At 46.7% G+C, this 25649-nt stretch overlaps 2 protein-coding genes across 3 annotated transcripts; both read right to left on the bottom strand.

Annotated features, from left to right (window-relative positions):
• Positions 1-1040: 1040 nt before the first annotated feature.
• Positions 1041-6064, bottom strand: LOC128458767 (heme-binding protein 1). Its single transcript, XM_053443737.1, has 4 exons — positions 5743-6064; positions 2673-2811; positions 1511-1691; positions 1041-1218 (listed from the first exon to the last, which is right to left on the bottom strand). Exons 1-4 carry the CDS (start codon positions 5818-5820, stop codon positions 1041-1043), a joined length of 576 nt encoding a protein of 191 aa, XP_053299712.1. The 5' UTR covers positions 5821-6064.
• A 1173-nt stretch (positions 6065-7237) lies between these two features.
• On the bottom strand, positions 7238-9193 carry fmc1 (formation of mitochondrial complex V assembly factor 1 homolog). 2 transcript variants are annotated; one of them, XM_053443745.1, is made up of 2 exons: positions 9041-9193; positions 7238-7780 (listed from the first exon to the last, which is right to left on the bottom strand). In XM_053443745.1, exons 1-2 carry the CDS (start codon positions 9167-9169, stop codon positions 7577-7579), a joined length of 333 nt encoding a protein of 110 aa, XP_053299720.1. In that variant the 5' UTR covers positions 9170-9193; the 3' UTR covers positions 7238-7576. The 2 variants fall into 2 exon arrangements, with proteins under 2 accessions (XP_053299720.1, XP_053299719.1); XM_053443744.1 differs by having other exon boundaries at positions 9029-9193.
• Positions 9194-25649: the final 16456 nt, after the last annotated feature.

Below are 25649 nucleotides of genomic sequence, written 5' to 3' on the forward strand. Positions count from 1 at the left end.
TTAATTTCCCCTCACAGCTTCCACACATCAACTCATAAAAACTAGTTCTACTTCATGGCTCGATTCCTGTTTCTTCCAGTTCCTCACTCAGGAAAAGGACGTGTGCTTTTAACTACCATGTATCTGATGTGCAGAGACCATGTGACCCATGTCCCCCTCTGTCAGTCACTGTGACTGACGTTGGGAGGCTTGAACATGCCTGTCACAAGCGCCTGCTTCAAAGGGAAACTCTGGGCTTTAGCTATTTCTTTTTTCAATGTCAGGTAAAGTGGAAGAGAATCTGAAATGTATTCGTGCCGTCCACAGGGAGCTGGCTGTTCTCAGTGAGTGGGAGGCTGGTGACCTTTCCTCCTGCGTTCAGGCACAGTGAGGGGGAGTCATGGATTTGTTTTGCATGTAATTAACTCTAGTGAATAAATGATGTTGCTTGTAATTAAAGTGTATCTTTCGAGGGGGATGTTAGCTTATTTGTTTTGATAATTTAGATAATGCAAGGATGATATAATAATCTGATTGAGGTGGAATAGGTTATTTCATCTTCAGTTGTTTTTAAATACTATTTATTCTCCGAGCTACTTCCTGATCCATGCCTGTAATCCTGAGGCAGTAACAAACCAGTTTAACTCGAGTTCTGAAAGTTTTCTGCATGAAAAACCTGTGATTCCACTAAGTTCCATCCCGTCTGAGCTCTACGCTCGTCTAGGAGCCTTTAGTCACTGATATCACATGTTGTGTTTCTGAGTTTAATTACAAACTCAAATAGAGAAAATGAAATGAGAGGAAGCTTCTGCGCTGAAGTTCTAAATCCTCCCATTGCTTCAACACTTAACCTCAGTGAGGCAACCATTAAGTACATGTGACAAGCAAGAGGATGAATGTGGGTAAAGGCAACACGGGTCATCTGTGAGTCCACGTGTGTGTTCAGAGGTCAACAAGGTCGCCACATCGCTCCGACCAATCAAATACTGTTAGAGCTACAGGAGGGAAAAGGGAGGTGACGGTTGGGGAGGAGAGTTGGACTGCGACCCGGCGCCTCCTCCTCACGGCTCCTCCTGTAGGAACCACACCTCGTTGCGGCGTCCGTAAGGCTTGAGCGGCGGGTCGAAGCTGCAGCAGAAGTACTGCTTGCGCTGGAAGGGGGCGCTCTCACCCAGAGTGCGGGTCAGACGCAAGGCCTCCGCTCGGAACTCGCTCTCCGCCGCGAAGCCCCCGAACTGACTGAGAAGAGAGAAACAGAGAGGACGTGGATAATTAGTGTTTATTAGTCTCGTTGGGAAAGAACAGGGACCTGAAACACACAGGGAGTTTTTAAACATGCAGCAGTGAGGTCAAGTGAATCTGCCTGAGGAGCAGCTCCTCCTCTGAATCGCTGCAGGAACCTGAACACATCAACTAAGGCCTCTAAAGATAAAAGGGCTGCGAGTGCTTGGGGGTCATGTGAGGTAGCATCATGTGTTCGCGTCTCAAATCAACATGCACACAGAAAGGTGAAACTGGATGTTTAACCTACAGAGTATAGACCGTCATGCCGGGCCGCTCCTCGATCCTGATGGCACTGTCGCTGGGAGTGGGGGGGCTCTGCTGGTACGCGGTGGGCACACGGATGCCCACGACCAGCCGGCGAGACAGAACGCCGTCGTTCCGCGGGTACACGGTGATGATGAGGGGCGCGGCTGTGCCCATGGCTTCACCTTGGAGGAGGATACCAGAGACAGACAGTGGGGTTAAGCAGTCGAGAGAAGCAGAGGAACTCAAGTGTTAACGGTTCTCCTGCAGAGTGAAGAACCCGGAGCCTAAAGGTCAGGATGTGAGACTGTGTGTTGAGTTCATAATATCATTGTGTAAATGTCAGCACTGAGAGTTTCCATCCAGACGCAGCACAACAGGCCGTGTTACCGCCCCCCCCCCCCCCCCCCCCCCCCCGCTGTAAAGAGCAGACAAATTAAAGGATCTGGTTTGAACTTCTCGTCGGCCGAGGTTTGTCTGTTGACCTGAAGAGAGGAAACATGAATCAGCGTCTGAGCATTATTCAAATGTGTCCTCCAGTAAAGCCAAGTCATGTTCAGGTCAGAAGAGACTAAACCTGGAGAATCATTTAAACAACCTGCTCTCTGCTCGATGTAATAACCAAGGAAACACGGTGGAAATAAAGGAAATGATCAGATAGATTAAATAAATTCAAAAAAAGATGAATACAAGATAAAAAAACTCTCTGTTTCATACTTTTCTTATCTGGTTTATTTTATAAACAACATTATTAGTAACAGGAAAGATAATGTTATACATAATAGATGGGTTCATGTAAATAAATATATCTTAGTGCCCTGATCCACTGGGATATTGATGTTTTCACCCCCTTTGTTTGTTAGTAGGTTTGTGTGTTTGTAAACGACATGATGCAAAAACAACTGAAGGGAATTCTATGAAACTTGGTGGAAGGATGTGATATGAATCAGGGAGGAAGCCATTCAATTTTTGTGTGGATCATCCAGGAATTTCTTTATCACTGTCTTCAACATTGTGAGAATAATTCCTGGATCTTGGTGAAAACAATCAGGGACCTTCAGGGAACTGATATTTCTGAGTGTGTGAGATTAGGTGCAGCTTGATGAGGCCTGTCGGGCCCTGGTGGAGGTGTGTGAGCTCTGCTTAGAGCCATCTGATGAGTTTACCTTGTTCGTTGCTGCCACCGATGTACATGAGCAGCTTCCTCACCAGCTCCCCCGTGGCCTGGTCGAAGCTCCGGCCCTCGGAGGACACCACGGCGTATTTGGCAGCATCGTATCGCCGCACCTCAAAGCTCACTCCGTCCTGCGTCGGGCAGAAAGGGGAAATCAGTGAGTGGCTTTCAGGCGTGGAAGGTCAGCCACAGCTACACTGGGAGCTTTCATGCACGTGCACACCCACATGCACAAATCACACAGTCGTCCTCTTCCTGGCGATGGGTGCAGGGGAGAGGTTAAGCTCAGATGTGATTCACCTCTGACACACTGATGTTGACAATCTGCTCCCGAGGACGAAAGCCCTGAACTGGCGTTGTTTACACTTGGAGGGTTTTGTGTGGTTGTGTTTGTTTGTGTGTGTGTGTGTGTGTGTGTGTGTGTGTGTGTGGGCAGCCAAATAAAAAGATGGAGATGGAACATATTTACACTGATGTGATTTAATTTCTTCTTCTGCTCTGTAGGGATCAGTGAGCTTACAGAGAATAATAGGCAAGAGATGCATCGTCTTACATAACCGTGCACAGGCAAAGACACACACACACACACACACACACAAACACACACACACACAGTTTGCCCCCACCCCCCTCGACACACAGCGTTAATATGATGCAACAGTTTTGCATCAAACATGATTAAGTGGGGTTAATGTGGAGCACAGCCACTGAACTGTGCTGCTGAGCATTAACTTTAATATGTTTTGAAGGAACGATGCAGGTTTCGAACACAGCTCCTCGTCACACTGACAGGATTCAGTTCTGTGGTGTTTCACAGCACATGGATCTGCAGTAGAGTTTCATAATGTTATTATAATGCTTACAAGAAATCTGTAAGAATCTCAAGAATGATCTAAGAAATAGAAATTATCATATCGCAGATTTTTTCTTGAGCCAAAAAGGCGAGAATGGAAATCTGCTTCCCACTGTTTCCTCTCGTTCTCACATCGGCTTCTCTTCCCTGAGGGAAAATTCAAATCTAAAAATATCAAGCAGACGATTTTGTCTTCATATTGAAACTTGATTTGGTGACTCTCTGCGTATCCTCCAGTCACAGGGTTTTAAAATGTCTCCTAGCTGCTGTACAACTTTTCATCCACTGACTCTTATCTACAAACCCACTCCAGTGGAAACTCATGACCTGTAAAAACCCGTGTGGTGTGTGTGTAATCAGACGCTGCAGCCGCAGTCGTCCCTCAGCACATACGAGAGAACACTATGTTCTCATGAAGGTCGGACTTGTGACAGGTAGCCGGGCTCCTGCACACTAATTACGGGGGTTTGAGCACTGAACAGGTTGTCAGTGGGACGACCGCTATGTTCTGTACGGATGAAACTCCAAGAAAAACCAGAGCTTGACTTTAGTTAAGCTCTGCAATTAATGTGTCTTGGTGGTGGTTGTGTGCATGTGTGTGTTAAGCTGATGCAGTGATAATTACTCTGGGTCTGGAACAAAGCAACACAGAAGGTGTAATCATTCCTACGACTGTCATTTCATCTTCTGTTAAAATAATGACCTGGATTCGTTAGCAACAGGATTTCTCCTGTTTGTGTGTGAGTGTCTAAGTGCGTCGGTCTGCCCTGAAAAGCAGCTGCTGTGTATTGTGTGTCAGTTTTAATTAAGAGTGTAGAGTGTCAGAGTCGGGCGGCTGCTCTGGGATCAGGTGACCAGCTCTGATTTCAATAGCTGCTGTTTAAACATCAGTCAATTCCAGAGATTTGATGGAACGAGCGGCTTTGACTTGTCAGCTCTGGATCACAGTCGGTTCTGTCACTGCAGGGACTCTGGATAATGTTCTGCATTTTATAAACCATCCAATCATCATCCACTTTGTTGATTTAAAGTAAACCCAGAGACGTTCAGCAGGAACCTGCATCGCTCTGAATGTGAGTCTGAATGTCTCAAATCACTGTGAAGCAGTTGTGTGTCTTCTGACTCGTGGATGTTGGTACTTTGTGTCAGAGCAGATCTGCCTCTCCGTGAGTGTGTGTCAGTTTGGGTCATTTGATTCCCCGGCCCGTTCGGTCAGCTGCGGTTGGACATCCTTTGTCTGTGCGTGAAAAGTTAGCTGCCATTGAAAGATAAAACACACAAAGCCGCTGTCAGGACCCGGGCTGGCGCTGGCATTCCACCACGGCCTGATGCACACCTACAGTATTGTACTGTAGGTCAACGGGTCAGTGGAGAAGAACCTCGAAAATGGCTGTTGGGCATTTGGTCGGTTAACGTCACACATCACTGGGCTTACTGGAATTCTTCCAAAGTGTGCGCACGTTACAGATACACAAGTACACAACATGAGTACATAAACACAACAAGGGGGGAGGGGTCGTGCCCTTCCTCATCTGTGACGTTTCATGTTGTCTGTATCTTGGTCCTCATCAGGGGACGGTCAGTGTATCAGTGTACACATGTGTGAGCTCATCGTCAGTTGACCTGTGCCCTGTGGTTTCACTTGCACGAACGCACACACACACAAACACAGACACACACACACCAGCTTTATTTCCCATGCACAAGTCCACGGTGCCATAAAGGACAAAAGCAGTGACCCAAAGCTTTGATCAGAACAGTGAATAAAAAGCTTCTTCTGATTTTATGAGTGTGTTTTATCGGTTAAAGGTTAAAAACCCGACTCAGCACCATCTTTATAAATCCCTGCCCTGTTGATTGGCAGCAGGACCCCAGGCCGAGCTGACACTCTGCCCCTGACTGGGGCTTGGCAGGCGTCCTTATAGGTCACGAGCAATTAACAGCCAGGCTGCGCAGGCGAGGTTACAGGGATGTGGAAGGACAACAAGTCCATTTTAAACAGAATCCCCCTAAAATAACCCACTCAGGGTTGAGTGCCGGATGAAATATTCATGCACACAGGAGCAGGGATCTTGCACCTTTACAGTTGTGCAGGATTACTGCGCGTAAAGACGGAGGAGAGGTGCGTAATGGACAGAAAAACACTTTAAAGATTTAAAGCTGGTGAAGTTGTGTGTCAGTGTGTGTCCTCACGCTGCTTCTCACTCACCTTGGTCTCGGTGCTGAGCAGCTTGTATTCCGTCTCCTCGGTGTTTCCGAAGAGCGAGTTCTTGATCATGCCAAACATGTCGCCTCGGCCCGGTCACCTCTCCTCGCTCCTCTGTCCTCCCGTGCGTCCTTGTGCCTTCTTTTTTCTGTTTGCGCTTTGGACCTCTCCTCTCGGTTGCTGGTTCAACTCCTGAAGGAACCTGGATGAACGACGGGCAGCGGTGTCCTGATGCTCCAGAGTGGAACAGTGCGCGCCTCCTTCCACCGATACGCCTTCTCTCTCTCTCTCTCTCTCTCTCTCCTGGGAAATTAGAGATGCTGAATCCTCGCCCCTTCGGAAAGGAAAGAAGAAATCAGCCTCCTCTCTGACGGGTGGACTGTCTCCTCCTCCTCTTCCTCTTCCTCCTCCTCTTCCTCCTCCTCCTCCTCACAGCTTGACGCTCACTTATGTCACCACCGTTCACTCACAAACGTTTAAGTTCACCAGAAGCGGGGCATCGAGATGACAGCGCGCGTCTCCACAGCTTATTGCCCCTTAGTGACGTCACCTAAGTGTAAAAGTCACCACCTTCAAAACCCTCACCTCAGACAGAGAGAAGCCCTTAAAGGTTTCAACCTCACTCTGTCGTGTCGTGTCTCATCCAGGATCCAGATGTGTGCACAGGCATATTTACATTCTGTATTTTTGTGTAACATACATTTGGACACAAGCTTGTTGGTTTGTCAGGAAAGCATCGGGCTTTGTATCCAGGGTTGTGTGTGTGTGTGTACGCGTGTGTGTTGGTTTGGAGAGCAGTGCTCGTCTTAACTCCACGTGTCACTGTGCGCTGCTGTGCTTTAGGGTTGGTCTATTTAAATTCCCACTGAAGGCAGTGTTAGTCACCGCTGGAGAGCAGGAGCAAACAGGAAGGAGAGATTTAATGAAAAAAGTGGGACGGAAACGTTTGTTGTGTTGTTGGAGAGGAACAGAGAGATGACAAACTCACTGCAACACACAATTCTGTTTCTCCAAGTATTACCTTTTATGATTTTGGAGACTTCTCCTCTCGTCTCAATACCAGATGTTGCCACAGGTGCACAACACAACAACCCACTGTCTGTCCCTCAAGAAGTTGCCTGGAGACCAATCTTCAACTGTTACTGTTAATAGCCAGCAAAGGCTTTATGGACATTACTCTTCAACTCAATGATTTGTGTGTTTTTATGAGTAGAATTAGGTGCAATTCACGTATAGTGGAATAAACTGTGATTAAGATCACAGTTTTGGCTTCTTTTGATTTGGCTTCTTTTTATTCATGATGGCTTGAGAACAGGCTACCACCTGTATCTATAAATAACATGTTTAATATTCCCAGTGATTCCATCCGTATGAAGTGTGATGTTTATTTACTTTTACCTTCATGCATTTAATTACCAGTTTAACTGATGCACAAGCAGGATGTTTGTTTATGTGATGTAATGTTACCAAGTTTGTTAAAAAACACAGGAAGTGCAGCAGGGATTAATACTTTAATGGGACAAATGAATGAACAGAGTACTTACAGTTTCTTTCATGTTTGCCTATGGCTTTCAAAATATGCTTCAACAATTAGGAAACACAAATAGAAGCCGGTGAGGTGAAGGGGAAGAGCACAGCATATTTACAGAACAACACAAAAGGTGCTCCCTCAAAACAGTCCATGGGGGCGTGGCTTCTCCTGGCGTGGCGTTACAGTCAGATATTCATCCTTTGGGACGTGACGTTACACAAGGAGCTGAACGGTACGAGGTCGGATGAATCGACCACAGAAAAGTCTTCTCTGAAGAGTTTGATGATGTCGCCTCCTCCCTGGTCCTCACTTCTCCCAGCCTTTGCCTCCAGGCTGAGTGGGCAACCTGAGCCCCACCATGTCGGCCGCCTGCTCGATGCTGCGCTCCCCCTTGCCGTGGTAGAGCTGGTGCAGGGCCAGGTGGTGCCTGGTGGCCGTCAGCAGACACAGGTACGTGTGCGAGTCGTGGTGCGCCTCCTGCTGGGCACGGCAGTACCGATCCCCGGTCACCTGTGAGCAGGGAACAGAAAGAACGTGAGGATGTTGAAATGATGATCCAGATCGTATCATAAATAGACAATAATTCCGTTTGCACAGTGAAGCACCAGAATTTCTTTCTATTTTCTGTTGTGTTTATTTCATCACTCCCCACAGAGAATAATGCAACAAATGACTGTTTGTAGAGAAAAGCCTTAAGCTGTAGCTGGTGGACAACATGGAGTTAGCGGTGACGCTAACAAGAGACCACAACACAAACCACTGTGCCTGTATCGCAGGGTTTCCTGCCACAACGTGTCTTTTCCTTCATCAACTCCAACAACCACATGGACAGTGAGCATTGGGTCCAGTCCCAACGGAGCCTCACATATACATTATAAACGCCTCTGGGGGGTTTTCGTAGCCGGGACAAATACACAGTGACAAGTGAGAGTTGCTCCAGGCTGTGATGCTTCAGTGACTTCACATGCGTCCGACCACCCTGGTGAGCCGTGTTCTCCCAAGCAGAGCTAACACGAGCTTTAAGCCTATATGCCCCATAGCCCGGTGCTTCATGTCAACAGGCAGCTGTGTGACGGACAACAGAGACAACATAAGGGATCACGAGCACATGGTGGAAACGATGGTGAAACACCGATCGTGTCCAGGTTGGAGTTTAAAGGAGGATTAGTTCAAATTGTAATTAAACTGAATACACAACGATATTTATTCCACTAAAGTCCACAAAGTTATGACTGATAATAAAATATGTCAGTGATTGTTCGGGACTTTAAACATTTTGAGTTTATTACACATGAAAACAGAATCATCACGGTTCAAACTCCAAGGTTACAAACTCCTTGGTTGTTTTTTAAGTGTATTTAAAGTTAAAACTATTAATGCTGCATATATTTTATAAATAAACGAGAACACGATCAAAGTGAATGATGTTGATGATTAAATCAATTTGAATTCAAATTATAAATTGAGTAATGAGTTAGTGGCTAGTTATCAACTGCGTCTAAGCTACGGCCCGTTAGCATCCAGCTAATGTCAACATGTCCTTCTGGCTCTGTCACCTTGCGTGTGACGCATGTGTCAAAGTATTTCAGAGTATTTACGGCTGAGTGTTGTTGTGTTTACAAGCTTCAAGAAGGACGACAACTACTTTTCACTACAGAAGCAAAACAGCAACGTTACGATTCAAAGAAGTTAAGGCTAATGCTAGCCTGTGCTGTTTGTGATGCTAGCCGGCTAACGCTAGCCCCGGATGATACCCACAGATAAACTCGCCTTGTTCTTCCGGAACTGGTCCAGGACATAGTTGTAGGCCAGGGACTGTCTGTAGCTCTGCCCCATGGAGGCGCGCAGCTCCTTCAGGATCCCGCGACACACGCGCAGCGGCGGTGACATCGACGCCATTTTTTTGAGCGATGTTGTCGGTGTTCGACGGACCCAGGCGGCGTTAATCAATCCCAGCACAGTCGATCAGATGGAGCCGGGTCCACCACAGGGAGGCGACATGACACCATCACGTGATCCTCACCTGAGACTCTACTGCAACTGTCTGAAGGTAGTACTTTATATACAATACACACAGCGTGTACTTTATATACAATACACACAGGGCCAGCGTGTAATTCATATACAATACACACAGCGTGTACTTTATATACAATAAACACAGAGCCAGCTTGTACTTCATATACAATACACACAGGGCCAGAGTGTACTTCATATACAATACACACAGAGCCAGCATGTACTTCATATACAATACACACAGGGCCAGAGTGTACTTCATATACAATACACACAGCATGTACTTCATAAACAATACACACAGAGCCACCGTGTATTTCATATACAATACACACAGAGCCACCCTGTACTTTACATACAATACACACAGCGCTTACTTTATATACAATACACAACGAGACAGCGTGTACTTTATATACACACAGAGCCAGCATGTACTTCATATACAATACACACAGAACCAGCGTTTACTTTATATACACACAGATCCACTGTGTACTTCATTTACACACAGAGCCAGCATGTACTTCATATACAATACACACAGAGTCACCGTGTACTATATATATATAATACACACAGCGTGTACTGTATATACAATACACATCGAGCCAGCGTGTACTTCATATACACAGAGAGCCAGCGTGTACTTTATATACAATACACACAGAGCCATTGGTATTGTATATGAAGTACACAGTGGTTCCTGATGCACTAACTCCTTGTTGTGTTGTTATTTTATTCTCACAGATATCTGAAAGGTATTTAAAACTCCACCAGAGGCGGTTGAATGTGTCACATGACCCGTCCTGTGCTGCATGTTTCACCAAAGCTGCAAGAACTCCTCCTCACTCACATGGATCCATCATCATCTTCACAATGAGGTAATTTCATAACATCCGACTATTTTAACACTATCAGTATCCTCTGCACACGATCAATAAAGTTTGATCTTATCTTATCTTATCTTATCTTATCTTATCGTATTGTATCTTATCGTATCGTATCTTATCTTATCTTATCTTATCTTATCTTATCTTATCTTATCTCTATTCAAGCAGGAGTCGCCCCAAACGTTGTCTCCTCAGTCTAACCACATCCACCTGTCATTATAGATCCCACCAGCCTTGGGTCTGTCTGGTGAGCGGGTCGGCAGAGGAGACCGAGGCGACTGTGGGGACTTGAAATCCAGTTTCCTCTCAGGACCTGTCAGCGTCTCTCTGCCTCCCTCTTTCTCTTTTCCTCCTTTTTACTATGAAAAACCCACTTCATCATAGATACATCTGAACTGCTCCTGCATTGCAGTGCAGGTTGTGGGGGGGGGTGGGGGGGGGGGGGATTCACTTTAAACCTGCGTGTCCCACAGTGCAGAGAATCAGTAAACACACTCCACGATGCTCTAAACAGACCAGACAGGAGATAAACGGCAGTTTCTGATTTTGACCTCGAGTCGTTTTGATTTGGACACTTTCAGAGCGGCCATCTGTCGCCATAGCAACACTGAGTTTCGTGGACGTGAGCGGAAAGTCTTTAAAAATCCTTTTGTCTAGTTTTTTTTTATTTCTCAACACAAAATGGAGAGTGTGTGAAGGATTAGAGATTCTTCATGCATAGAAAAGCTCGATTTCAATTCTGACCTTTTAATTTTGATTTCTAAGTGGAGTGCAGCGATGGCGTTCTGTAGACGTGACGCTGCAGAAGCTGAAGTGTTGATTTGTGTCCTCAGATATTAAAGTAACATGCCCTGACAAAAGATCCCATATCATTTCACTGGGAGCCAGCACGTTCTCCTCCCAGTGTTCCCAGTTATGTGAGCCTGTGTATTGATAATTGACTCTAGGGGGAGCCAGTCTCTTATCAGTTCTGCTCACCGGTTTGGTTCCTAGACATTTGTTGGTAGGCACCCCTCCTCTCCTCCTCCTCCCTCTCTCTCTCTCCCTCCCTCTCTCTCTCTCTCTCTCTCTCTCTCTCTCTCCTCTCACACACTCTTTCAATGAATACTAATGCAGCGAGTGGGCCCACCTCCCTTCCTCCCATCTTTTTTCGCAGGGATGGGCGGGAGAGGGGAGACAGAGCGATCTCAGCTCAGTATCCTTCCTCGTGAGGCGGGCAGTGCTTGACTAGCAGCAGCCCCCAATGCCTTTTTTTTTTTCCTCTCTTCCCCACTGAGCAATATCGATGATACTGTGCGTTGCTGCTGCAACAATGTCTAACCTGTGTGAGTGGTGCATCCCGTCAGCCCAGAGTTGAGCCTGAGAGGAGAGGAGGAGGAGGAGAGGAGGAGGAGGAAGAGGAGGAGGAGGAGGACATCTGTGGCTCTTGTCATCTGGATGGGAAGTCTTTTTTGGGAGGAGAGACAGCAGAAGAAAGCAGAAGGCAGCCGGGGAAGGGGCAGCAGCCAGTCCCCCCGTCCACAGACAGACTGGAGACCACGGAGGCCACTGGAGTATTTGCTTTTGTCTTTCGTTTTTTGTTCTTTTTTTTCCTCATCGCGCTGCTGGGAGGTGCTTTACCTTTTCATTTGCTCGCTCTCTCGCTCCTCTGTCTTCTCATCTATTTCGCCATTTACCTGGTCAACAATTTCCTCTATTTATGAGCCAGACAAGGAGGGAGAGAGAGAGGCAGAGAGACAGAGAAAGAGAGAAAGAGAAAGAGGAGGGGGATTTTTTATTTTTGGCCCCCCACCCTTTATCCTCTTTTTTTTCTCCCCCTCTTCATTCATCCTCCCTTCCCTTCTCCACCGCTATCACTTCCAGCCTTTTCTATCCCCGTGCATCCCACGCTCCCTCCTCCCTTCGCCGCCTCCCTCCTTCTCCTCACCCCCCCTTCCCCCCCTCCCCCCCACACCTCTCCACTCACTGTCCACCCATAACTTCTTCTACTTCTCCCCTCCACCACTGTTTTAATTTCCTTACTTAAAAAAAAAAAAGCTTTAATAGAAACATTTTAATTGGCTTGCTTGTGTTTTCTATTTATGCCTTTTTCACTTTTGTACCTTTTCCTATTTTCCCCCCTTCTCTTTTTTCCTCCCACCATCCTCTGCATCTTTTTTGGGGCGATTCTTAAATCTAAACATAGGTAGGTCTATTTAGTGTCTGTCTCAAAGTCTAATGTTCCTTTTGTGTGTTTTTCGAGGGGTTTTTGTGTGGGGTACACATCTTGACACACACACACACACACACACACACACACACACACACACACACACGAACACACACACTGGCCTACAATCTGTGGCTACCCTCCCGACTGACTCTCAGCTGATTGTTGCCTCATCCCATGTCATCATCACCTCACGTCACGTCACTCCCCCCCCCCCCCTCACATACTACAACCTGTGTCCTCTCACTTGTTTTCTGATGTTCCTGTTCAGACCACAGTGACTCATCAAGCATCTTCTCCAGTCTTCATCACGGAGCCACATTGTGACTCCCTCGTCATTTCTATGTTGTTGCACACAAGTCTCTCCCTCCATTAAAATGTCTGAAAGTCCCCTGTTACATCACGCCCTCGTCCTCGTCACACGTCCTCATGTCCATTCAGAGACGTCCACACCGGTCCGGTGGAGGGACATTCACACTGCTGGGGAGCGGAGGTGTGTTTTTTAGTTTCCTCGCTCTCAGTGTTTTATCGGGTGAAGGTCAAACGGAGCGAAGGCCTCGACTCACGAGCGACAGTTTCACCGTTGTTGCAAAGTGTCTCTGAGCCAACCGCTCGCCCGTTCTGTCGGGGTGCCATCTGTGTTTATACACTCCTCTTTCCTCCCCCTCTCTCTCTCTCTCTCTCTCTCTCTCTCCCTCCCTCGCTCCCTGTCTCTATCCTCTCATTCCCGCAGACTGACACACACACAAGCACTCAAAGAGAATGGACTAGGACCACAAAAACAAAATACCTGGCTTCATCATCCAGAGGATTTTTTACCTCCTCTACCATCGTTTTCCACTTTTTTTTTGCTTCAAGCTCTAATCTCTTCACATCACATGTTTTTTCTCCATCTCTCCATCCCCCCCCCACCCCTCTTAATCAATCCACTCATTGGTGTATTTGTTGTTCAATTTTTAATTTGCCGTCTAAAAAAACAAACTGTCATGTCCTCACGTCACACGTCATCGACTCGCCTGCATCACAGAGGAGTTGCTTTGGATTTTGCGTTCTGGTGACGTAGTGATTTTCATCCCAGTAGCTGGAATACGAGAGGCAGGTGGTTCATGAGCAATCTTTAGCATTTTTAGGAAAGGTTGATTTGGAAGCTGATTGCAAAACAACTGAGTAGTTTGGTTTGTGTGATTGTGTGTGTGTGTGTGTGTGTGTGTCGGTGTGTGTTGGCTGTAGAAAAGGCACAACGATAGACAGATGCATCGCAAACCACACGACTCATTTTCCTCGCTCATCTCATCTTTTTATATATCTCCACGTTTTTTCCTGAAGGAGGTTTAATGCCTCTCCTCTTCATCACATGGAGATAATGGGCAGTGGGACTCTTGAGCAGCCGTCCCCCCCGATAGAGCCGCTCTGGATTTAGCTGCTTTTCCTGTGGAATTACCCTTTAAATCCTGGATTTGGTTCCAAACGACAAAAAATAATTAACAATTGTCCAAAAACTGCTCTAAATTCTGGACATTTTTCCTTTTTTATTTTTCTCAACAGTTTTTTTTGTAACGGACTAATTTCAATATTTCTTTTCCAACCATTGAGTCTTAATGGGATTTTTACTAACGCGGATTAAAGACTCAAGCAACATCTTTGTCTTAGTTGATGTAATATCCGTCATCCTTACAATTTCTCCGGCCCACAAAATTGATTACATTTAATATTTCTCAGTGTTGAGGGTTAAATAGGTGAGTACAGTGCTGTGCATCCACACATGCTGTTGCTGTTGCATTGATGATTATACTCAGTTTTTAAATGCATGTGTGTGTGTGTGTGTGTGTGTGTTTTGTGGACCCGTCATGGATGTGTGTGTAAGGTCAGACAGAATTCAAATGGGAGAAATGACAGATTTTCAGAACTCACTTCACCGTCATTCATCCTTTTGAGCTTTTAATTTAATTTCATGCTCACATTTCATGCATTTTAAATAAAATAAAAACACGCTGGGATATCTTGAGCGTCAGATAGTTTAGTTCACGTTAAAGGGAACTTCCACTCTTCACCCTGAGCTCTGCACCGGAGCCAGTGTCCGGCCGGTGTGAGGAGCCACGTCCGTCCATCACATCTGCTCAGTGCGGCTCCACGCTCTCCAGTTAATGCAGTGGAGTGTGTGTGAGAGGCACCTCTATGTGGATCATAAAGTAATCTACATGAAGAGACGCTCTACGTCGGCCTCTTCACGCTGTAATTATTTTTATCTGCTGTTTTTCCAAAGAGGCACGGGAGACCGACGGTAGATCTCATCTCCTCGTGGAGCGTTGGAATTTGAGTGTGTGTGTCTGCAGCAAAAAATCACACCCACTCTCTCTTTCTCTCTCACACACACACACACACAGTGACACTATGTCCATCTATCCATCATAGGTGCAGCAGCCATTGACCCCTTTTCTCTGATTAACTTTCGTATCATTTGGCTGACAGTGGTTTAAATTTATACGCGTCCATGTGTGTGTGTGTGTCTGTGTGTGTGTGTGTGTGTGTGTTCGCGGTGCCCGGTCAAGGTTACGGCTCCGCACCTGCGAGATCCACCTGGGACCCGCTCTCATAACCCAGAACCATTACCCATGGTGCTCGGTGCTCTTGACACCCACGTGACCCCGGCAGCCTCTCCACTGATGAGCACTTAAACTCAGGTAGTCCGTCAAACCGCTGTCACAGCTGCCACGCGGCAAAATGGACGTCTCGGGTGCAAACCGCCTCTGACACATGGCTCCCCCCCCCCCGCTGTTTTGTTCTTTTTAACTTTAATGATCTCAAAAAACAGGATGTCAGGTGTGACTCGCGTGGCAGCAGCTGAGCGGACACTGATGTGAACTCTACGTGTCACTCAGATGGAACACAGCAGTGGATGCAGGGGATTGGACTCCTGGAGGCCTGGTCCTGATTTCACCCGGTTCTCTCAAGCTCCAGCTCGGGTGGAGAAGTGAGACGTCACTGTGCAAATGAACAGATTGCAAGATGGATACAGTTGAGATTTGTTTAGCGATGGTAGTGGGACCTTAGCGTTGAGTTGTTTCTGATACCGACAAGAATACGTGTTTGTGTTTTAATCGCTTTTTTTCCAATTGACTCGGTTTACAGAGTCCCCCTTGGAAAGTAGAATCTGTCTAATGTGACAATGTCATTAATGCATTGCTCCATTTGTTCTTTAGTCTAAATTCTACATTTAAAAACACACCTTCAATCGAAATCAATGATGTGTATAGCAAAAATTATAGAGCAATAGATCAATCAAGCATCCAGTCTGTGAAAATGAAGCCTGATGATCAGGAGAGGAGCCAGCCGGGGCCGTGGAGATTCATAATCCCTCTGTCCTCCCCCCCCCCCATATGCTACCTAATGAGACAACAGTACAACTCCTGTGTCTGGCTCTGAGCTCTGCATTAATGAAACCAGCAATAACACTCCATTAGCTGCTTCATCTCCAGCTAACGTGCCCTCCGAGCCGTCCAGTGTGTGTGTGTGTGTGTGTGTGTGTGTGTGTGTGTGTGTGTGTGTGTGTGTGTGTGTGTGTGTGTGTGTCAGAATCTAAAGAACACCTCAGACCCACATTGTGTCTGACGCCACGCGACAACCTCGTCCATCGTCCTGTTAAACAAGTGAATCAGTCTGCGGAGCTCCATCTACCGCTCTGGACGCTCTGCAGCCTGTGTGTGTGTGTGTGTGTGTGTGTGTGTCTGGATCTCCGCTCGGCCATTAGACGGCGAGCAGCCAGCCGATGTGGGGCGACTTTAAAAAAAGTACATCTCAATTTTTATTGGCAGCATATTCACATCAAGCGAAGCAGAATATGGGTCATGATCTGATATAAAAAGGCTGCTCAATAATTCATCGGCGCTGATTAAGAGGACTGGTATCGACGCAGACACACCGGCCATGAGAGGCCCGGGCGCTCTGTGTGTAGAGCGGCAGCATCCAGGCTCCTGTGTGGGATTAGTGGAGGAGAAGAAACAAGCTGAAAAGAGCCCGGGTGTGTTTCCACCGAGCAGCGTCTGATGTTTTAATCTACTGCTCGCTCGGCCCGCCTGTTTCCACGTGTCCACCGTGAAGTGGCGGGCGTGCATGTGATCAGTGTGTTGTGTCGGCCGTGTGTACATGTTGTGTGAGGCCCATCAATCTATTAAATATGAAAAGTACAATCTGTCACCCCGCAGAGACTGGTTTATTATTCATCAACATGTTTGAATTAATCATTTATCCAGCTAAAGTGTGGCCCGGGCTCTCCCCCCCCCCCCCCCCCCCCCGGTTTGGGGCGTCGTTATGGACTCGATGTGTTAATGATATATGACTTATGTATAATCAGGATTAATAGAAGCTATTTATTAGTCCTGTTGAGGCAGAGGCAGTTTAGCAGCACAGCACATTAGGACAAAAGTACATTATTTATCATGTGGGGCTGGATTCTTTTGTTTTATCCTGACGCACACACACACACACTCACACAAACACACACACACACTCACACACACAGACACACACAGTTGACTAAAGGGAGCTGTGTGATGGATTTAAACAGATTAACGACGGTCACATTGTGTTTCTATGGAACACAAATGGCCTTCGCGGTAGATTCGGTGGGATAAACAATTACACAGAGCGCCGCATATAGATCTACCGCTTTGAGCTCGGAGCTGTGCATTTTTTTTAAACTCCCCCCTCATTCCATCTTGATCTCACTAACTCCACAGGGGGAAGCGGGTCATAGGTCTATTAGGAGTGTGAGTGCCTGTGACCTGCTGCTCACCCGGTGTCCTCTCTGTCCCCCCCCCCCCCCCCCCTCCTCTCTTTGCAAATCACAGACTGGCAGACGTCAGAAAAACAAGAAGCACCAAACGTCTCTTCGGAGGAACAGAAGTGAAGCTGCTCCCGTGGAGCACGATTACCTCCAAGCTGCTGCGTCACCCTCCTGACCTGTCGAGGATTTTACCTAAAACTGCTGTGAGTTAACCCCCCCACACCCACCCCACACCCACCCCCCCAACACAGAGAGGATTATGACGAGGGAAAGAGACACACGCTTCTCAAATTCTTTTAATCGCTCCTCTCCATTCATGAACATCTGCATTTTGCTTCAGTAAATCCCCCCCCCCCCCCCCCCCCCCAACACACCTAATGAGGTGGTGCAGCTAAATTCAATTAATCACCGAGGCTAAAACGTGCTCATTGGATAAAGTGCGGCTGGTTGGAGCTAAACGAAGCTGCTGCCGGAGCGACACCTGAAAATGATAAGGAATAGTTCACTTCCAGCTTCATTTCATTCTGGGACTTAATTAAAGTCGTCTGTCTTTTAATTGGCTAATTATGTTGACGTGTGGTGTAATTCCAGGTGATTAGTTCTTTCTCCCTGTGGGAAAAAAATGCCTCTAAATCTAAATTCAAAGTTTCTCTGTGATGATGGCGTCGGTATCAGATCATCAGCCTCAGGGACAATAACCAGCAGGAAAAACATGATTATTCAGTAAAGACGTGAAGAATCTCTTCATCTACAGTCGCTGCTAACGGATCAATAACCTTGTTGTCTTGTGCCCGGTGCCGGTCCAGTTCAGCCTCCCTCAGTCTGAGGCTATGAGAGGGAGAGAGGAGTCCCAGGCCGCACCATCATGCTACTTCTGAGACGCCGGGATGAGTCTTTGGCTGCCGACACACAAGGTAAGACTCTGTCCCTCTAGAGAGCAGCTCGCCTTATCTCACCTGTGTGTGTGTGTCTGTGTGTGTGTGTTTGTGTGTATGAAGTGTAAAGCTCAGTGATGGATGATCTTAAACTTCCGCGGGCTCTTTTCGCTTTGTGTCTCACGTCGGGGTTTGCTCAAGGGTCAGGGTAACGGTTCAAGGTGGAGCCTGTAATCCTGGGTTTTTAGCGCAGTGGGCACTTTGCATAACTCTACAGGCATTGATCAGGCAATTACAGGGTGTGCGTTGAGTGAAATTTTTGTGGCGTTTGTGTGTGTGTGTTTGTGTGTGTGTGAAGAAGATGTTATTCTCTCTCTGTGTTCCAGGACTGATATACACACATAGAAAATGTATTTTCTACGAGGATCCATGAGAAGACATTATCAAATCAGCAGATTCCATAGTTTTCTCACACTCGTCTCCTCATTCGTCGGTTCTCTGCTTTTTAAATTGCTCATAAGTTGTTCACAACCTTTTTTGTCCACCTCTCTCCCTCTCTCTCTCCCTCTCTCCCTCTATCTCCCTCTCTCCCTCTCTTTCCCTCCCTCTCTCCGCCTCTCTCCGCCTCTCTCCGCCTCTCTCCCCCCTCTCTCTCCTTCTCTTTCCCTCCCTCTCTCCCTCCCTCCCTCCCTCTCTACCTCCCTCCCTCCCTCTCTCCCTCTCTTTCCCTCCCTCTATCTCCCTCTCTCCTCTCTTTCCCTCCCTCTCTCCCTTCATCCCTCCCTCTCTACCTCCCTCTCTCCCTCTCTCCCTCTCTTTCCTTCCCTCTCTTTCCCTCCCTCTCTCCCTCTTTCCCTCCCTCTCTCTCTCCCCTTCTCCCTCCCTCTCTCCCTCTTCCTCTCTTCCCATGGTCTATCAATCAGCCGTGACGTTTAAGAGACTCAGCCTCAGTGCAGAGGAGCAAGAGTGAGAAACTCAATTTTTGTTGTGTGTGATAGGAGACGGTGGATGTCGGTTGGTTTTGTGGTTGTGATGGTGGTGGTGGTGGTTTAGGTGGTGGGGAGGGGGGGCTGTGGGCACTGTGTGTGTGAGTTCACTACAAATGCTGCCATTATACAGTTCCTCCTGTAACTTGTGTGGGCGACGGTGCAGCTCTGTAATGAAGAGCCTCGGCCTCGGCTGAAAGTCACCCGGCCGCTCGGTGAACGCTGACGCTGCACCCCCCCCCCCCCCCCCCCCCCACTGTCGTCACATGACCTCACACCGACTGGCCGCGATGGTGAATCTCATTAACGACCCGGCCTCGATCTCATTAACCCCCAAAAAATGACCGTTTATTCGTCTGTTTCCTGCTCTTACATAAACGCTGAAGAAACGAGACACAGAATGATGGAATAATAATAACGACTTTCTCTCTCCTGCTGAAAAAAGCTTTATCTCCCGCCCCTGTGTAACAAACCTTAATGTGATTCCGGCCGCTCATTACATCACCAGCGCTCAGCTCCATTAATTAAGGGCAACACGGCTTTTCCTTCAAATCCAATTAACACCAGACCCTCGCTTCCACTCTGTCATCGTTCCGGCTCACGGCTCAAAACTGGTCAAATATAGTGAGGCTGCAATCTTTGAAATACAGCGTGAAATATTTATCGTCCTGCTGAGCAGTAATTAACAGCTGATTTCTGTATCGTAGCACAACACTGAGACAGATGAGCACCGCCGATCCTCCAATAGCCAGAATGCTCATCGGCTTATTTGGGGATAATATTCATAATTGGCATTATTCTTCTTTTTATGCCTTTTTATGACTGTGCGTTCCTAAATTAGAGCAAATTCAGGAGCTGGGGAGTCAGGAGGCATTTTGACGAAGAGGAGGAGAGGAGAGAAGAAAGGAGGCAAGGAGGTGAAGAAGAGAGGAAGTGTTGTTGTTTCTGGGGACAGGAATTAAAAAGAGAGAGAGAGCAGCTGTGCGTTTTTTCTCCGGGAGACGATATAACTTCTGATGTTGTGTCTTATTTAAAGAAACTTCTCAGGCGTGTTTCTCTTTGTGATGAATCCCAGTCAACTTGTAAGATGCAGAATCACAGTCCCACACTCTGCTGCATCGGGATCAGTTCCTGTTTATCAGGTCTGGTTCCGCGTGTTCTGAGCTTGACCCTGAAAACCCAGCGAGGATCTGCGTGCCGGCATCGACCGGCTCACAGAGCAGCGGATCAATACGCCTCCGTTCATCCTGGTTCTCCGGCAGCGGAGCAGGAACATAAGTCACCTGGAAAAGGGCCCGAAGATCCAATCATTAGCTGAGCGCTGCACTTCCAACATTTGCTTTGGTGGCATCTGTTCTTCTCTGGCTCGTCCTCACTCGCCGCTGTGAGGAGGCTCCAGGTGCTGTGGCTGTTTGTGCTCCAGTTGTTAGATGACGTGGCTGTTGTCGATGTATTTCTGCTGGTTTGTGTGTTTGTGGGCAAGATTGTACAAAAACAGCACAAAGGATTTACACTGAACCTGGTGGAAGGATGTGGTGTCGGTCTGAGGAGGAAGCCAGAACATTTTGGTTGCGTGTCCGGATCGGGGTTCGGTTCCAAGAACATTTTGCTTTTCAACATTTTCCTTGATTTATCAGATAATTCTTCATTAGCTCTTGGTGCAGATCCAAATACAAAAATCTGGATCTATTGAATTTAAAATGTGGTTTCATGAGGGGCCTGTTGGCGGAGGAAGGAACTTCTACTTCATACAGTATTTTTATACTTGTGTGTTTGCGTTTCACCATAATTTCGTGTTTGTGGGTCTGTGTTAACACGTAGCTCACAGTGTAAATTTGTGTGTTTGCACATATCTGCACACAACCCTCGACTGCAGCCGTGCACAGGGACGTGAGCAGCCGCGCCCTCCACTTCAGCTGACTTGTTGTTTTTTTCCGGCCTCATCAGGAGGTTGTGTTGTTGTTGTTGTTGAAGCGGATGAATGGTTTGTTTTAGTGTGTGTATGCTACAGGTCAGCATCTTTTCACGCAGCCGCGATCGACTGGGAACACTGGCGCTCGTGCCCGGAGGACTAACAAGTGTCAGAGGCTCTTACTGGGACTGCAGCTGAATAACAAGAAATCAACACAATTCTCCATTTCTACGCAATTTACTCTGTAATCTGCTCTTCATTTAAATCAGCTGGATCATACTGTGTTGTTCAGAAGTGATTATATACTTTATATACTTTATATACTTTATATACTTTACATGTTCACCCGAGCAACTTGCTGCTGTCGCTCCTGATTTAACAGCAGCTCCTTGGATCCAGCTTTCTGAAAAAAAAATACCACTTGTGTCATAGAGCCTGATTAATTTGATACCTACAGAATCTGATTAATGTCTTGTTGCGTAGAAGCTGCGACTGAGTAATGCTACTTAAAACTTACTTTGTTGTTCATCTCCGCTCCACTAAGCTACATTTTTCTTTCCCATTATGAAAACTGCGCTGGACTATAAATCAGTCTTTACCATAAAAGGGATTGCTTCCCCTCATACCAGCAGAGAGAGCGACGCCCCCCTGCAATGAGATTGGATGGCAGTGGATCATCGGCAGAGCCACACACACAAACACACACAAACACAAACACACACACGCAAAAACTCCAAAAGTCTGTTTATGATGCTGCAAAGATGAAACGGTCAAGCATGGTCACTGACCCTCGACCCTCCCCTGAGTTCCTCCGAGTGGAGCTGGACAGAACCGGGACACGAGGCACTGCTCCTGGATCTGCTGCTGCTCAAATGTCAGAGCTGATGCTCACCTCGCTCCACTGGCCCCAGGCAACACGGAGCATGCTCCCGCCCTGCCCGCCGTCTCACAGGCTCTCATGCTGCCCCCCCCGCAGCCTTCTCACCCGCGATGCTTGTTTGCCGGTAGATAATATTAAAAGCTATTGATTGGGTTTGTGTTAAGGAAGAAATGCCCACGGGGAGTTTAGCAGAAGACGTCCCAGCAGGGGGGCCCATGGCTCCCTGAGGGGATCTCATTCACCTCCTGTCAGAATCGGTGATATGTGGCAGGGAGCGAGGGAGAGAGAGGGAGAGAGAGAGCAGGTCGGTCTGTCTTGTATTGAACAGGAAGACGGTGGAGACAAAAGGAGGAGAAGGGAGAACGGGATGTGAGCTATTGTCAAGCGACTGTACAAATGTAATAGGTTCATCAAAGTCCGACCGATCCGACTCTCAGACTCGAATGCAGATGTTTGAATCTCCGTGTGTGCGTCCGGCCGATTGTCCCTGTTTGCATCTCTCATCGATTTGTGACCGAACAGAACCCGAGCTGATCTGAAATCTGCTGAGAGCGATGTCGATGGGAGATTGTTCGTTTGTGAAATGTCCTGACAAACACTTCTGTGCTCAGGAGAGTTCATGCTGATGGATCCATTTCCCCCCCGACACGGTCATTTGTGTCAGTGTCTGTCTGAGAACGCTGGAGAGATCTACAGTTTAGCAGATGCATGTCAATTAATACAAGATATTTGTGAGTCTAAACCGATGCATTGCAATGTTTACTCACTTTAACATAACTTATCAAACTAGAAACAAAATCCAGAAGCTTCCGACCCCAACTTCTCATCCCTAACCGACAGATTCTGCAGATACACCTTTAGAATCTGTTTTATAGAGATTCACTGTTTGGTTGCAGGAATATTAACTTGTAGCTCAAAATAAGGACGAGAGTGATGAAAGCAAAACAGCTGCAAGACAGAACCCCAGGGCAGGGAGAGAGGGAGAGAGGGAGAGAGGGAGTGAGGGAGAGAGGGAGAGAGAGACTGAGGGAGAGACTGAGGGAGAGAGTGTGTGTGGAGGGGTGAGTCCAGGGCAGGGAGAGAGGGAGAGGGAGAGAGGGGGAGAGGGGGAGAGGGAGTGAGATTGAGAGTGAGAGTGAGAGAGAGAGAGAGGGGGAGAGGGGGAGAGGGAGTGAGAGTGAGAGTGAGAGTGAGAGAGAGAGAGAGGGAGAGAGGGGGTGAGGGAGAGAGGAAGAGATGGCAGGGAGAGAGGGCAGGGATAGAGGGAGAGAGAGACTGAGGGAGAGAGTGTGTGTGGAGGGGTGAGTCCAGGGCAGGGAGAGAGGGAGAGAGAGTGAGAGAGAGAGAGTGAGAGGGAGAGGGAGAGAGTGCATGAGTGGCAGCGATGGTCTGGGGTGTAAATACCAGCAGCACCAGAGGAGGAACTGGGTGTTAAATTAAACCTGAGCCCAAGAATGTGCCAAGGCGAAAGATGAGACAATTAGAACAGACTCACACAGCCAGACACTGATAGCACCCTCATTAACTGTGTGTGTGTGTGTGTCTGTGTGTGTCTGCGTGTGTGTGTGTGTGTTTTGTGTGTGTGTGTCTGTGTGTATGGAGGTGTGTGTGTTAGCGAGAAAGAGGCTACGACTTTTCAAATGTTCATGTTCTGTTTGAAACCGGTTCTTCTTACAGGATTTTCATTGAATCTCATGAAAACACAACAAATTGATTTTATTTCTACACTTGACAGATGTTTTCCTGAGAGATAACAAACGTTTATAGGTCATGTGACCCGAGCGACACCTCAGGATATGTTGCGACTACGTGAAGTCACACCTGGAAGCTCCGGGTCACTGAGATGCTCCATTAAACACATAGTTAACAATAAGTCAGTGGAGGGGAGAGAGGAGGCAATCGGCCTTAAAATGAAATGTGTGTGTGTGTGGGACGTTTACAAACCATGTTAATATATCCAGAACTAAGTGTTTAACACAGGAGTCAAGCTGCTTTATCTTTATATCAAACAATATACACCCTGTAAGTGAAGTCAGTTTATTATTTTAAAGCAAGTTTAAAAATGAATGACCAAGTGAAAAAGGGGGGAGAAGCAGAAATGATAACATAAACAGCAATAAATCCATAAAAAACATAGTAAAATTAAATAAAATCACACAAATCAAGTTTGAGCAGCAGCTTCTGCTTCATCTAGTTCTGTGAACCTCAGCCATCGTGTGTGTGTGTGTGTGTGAAGTTAAAAGATTAGAGATAAGGACTCGACCCGTCAGAGCTTTTCAAAACAAACAATATCATATACCTCCATTTTGGCTTAATATAAGTTTTGTTTATATATTTCATGGAGAGGTGGTAAAGATTGACACAGTTTTAAGTGAAACAGAGAGTTACTGGTGCGTCTGAGAGATCACTGGACGTTAATGGGAGCTGAAAAGTCTCATATTTAAACCAGTGTTCAAACAAAAGGATAATGGCTTCTTCCTCGTTCCCAACGTGTGAAGGGGCTAGCTCTGTTTTGACACCCCCCCCCATAATAATGTATTTCATCTTAAGTCGGCCGGAATTATCATATCTGTCACGAGGAAATTGCCTTCTGACATTATCTGTATCTGCTGCCCAAGCATCTGATATCACATTATGAAGTGGGAAACCCTCGGGGGGACAGAAGATACCGTCTCCTCGGCTCCAGTGTTAGTTCTCGTGTGTGTGTGTCTGTGTGTGTGTGTGTGTGTGTGTGTGCACAACATTTATGTGTGGAGAGAGTTAAAGACTTTTCATTTCACACTTTTCCTCGCTGCGTTCCTTGTTGCTTTTTCACCAGGGCTGGATTTCATGGGGATTATTGCGACAAAGATAATTTTACATTGTATAATAATATGCATTGAAAGCTCTATTTTTTTAAAGACTGAACCCCCCTCTCTCATTTGCCTCACATGGTTCGGTCCGTCATAATGTTCTCCGAAAATTTATTACAGATGTGCTTCTTCGATAACATTAAATTTAATGAGCTATATTATCTATAGCTCTATTAATAATGGTTTATCTCTGTACTATCATGCAAATACTGGATTTATGAGTAAAACATATTATAATTGTTATAACTCTATTAATAAAAGATAATGTCCCCAAACAACAAGATGGTTTCAACACGTTTAACACCAGCTACACTTTGCTGACTGTGTGGAGTAGACACACGTCTGGGAAGCTTTTGTTAACTCTTCATAATTTCACATTCTGCTGACAGTGTGAGGAGATGTTATTAATTATAATTATTTATCTCCGGATTGGCATAAGTGTGCGTGTTTTGTGCTGCATCAGTTGTGTAACTAAAGAGCTGCCGTGGACGTGCTTGACTGGTGGAGAGACGGCGTGTTCATTACTTTACACTGAGGCTGAGTGGGCCTTCTGCATAAATGGATTATTTCATAGTAAGCGTATGCATCATTCAAACTGAAGCAGGGGTGGGACAGTGTGTGTGTGTGTGTGAGTGTGTGTGTGTGTGTGTGTGTTTGTGTGTGTGTTGTGTGTGTGTGCTCACTTTGGTTTCTGTCGTGATTGCGATTGAGCCAGACCACAAAAAAATCAATCAACCAGAGTGACAAAGAATGGGTGCGCACAGAAGGAAGCAACAACACATGTACACGCACACACACGCACACACAATCACACACACACACACACACACACACACACACACACTTGAACATAAACTCCAGAAAAGTAGGGACACACTGTGCTTTTTTCACTTTTCACTTCGATGCAGCTCAAACTCCAACTTTCCACTCATCTCACTCCTGTAATCACTCGTTCTCTTTCTCCATCTCC

The sequence above is a fragment of the Pleuronectes platessa genome, chromosome 16 (genome assembly GCF_947347685.1).
Source record: "Pleuronectes platessa chromosome 16, fPlePla1.1, whole genome shotgun sequence".
NCBI lineage: Eukaryota > Metazoa > Chordata > Actinopteri > Pleuronectiformes > Pleuronectidae > Pleuronectes > Pleuronectes platessa.

Excerpts from the sequence above, each read along its gene's own strand:
- LOC128458767 (XM_053443737.1), bottom strand. The coding sequence starts at position 5,820 with ATGTTTGGCATGATCAAGAACTCGCTCTTCGGAAACACCGAGGAGACG. Across the intron at positions 1,692-2,672 it reads CGGTGGCAGCAACGAACAAG|GTGAAGCCATGGGCACAGCC; the intron begins GTAAACTCATCA and ends TCCTCCTCCAAG. Across the intron at positions 1,219-1,510 it reads GGCATGACGGTCTATACTCT|TCAGTTCGGGGGCTTCGCGG; the intron begins GTAGGTTAAACA and ends CTCTCTTCTCAG.
- fmc1 (XM_053443744.1), bottom strand. The coding sequence starts at position 9,169 with ATGGCGTCGATGTCACCGCCGCTGCGCGTGTGTCGCGGGATCCTGAAG. Across the intron at positions 7,781-9,028 it reads AGAACAAGGCGAGTTTATCT|GTGACCGGGGATCGGTACTG; the intron begins GTGGGTATCATC and ends CCCTGCTCACAG.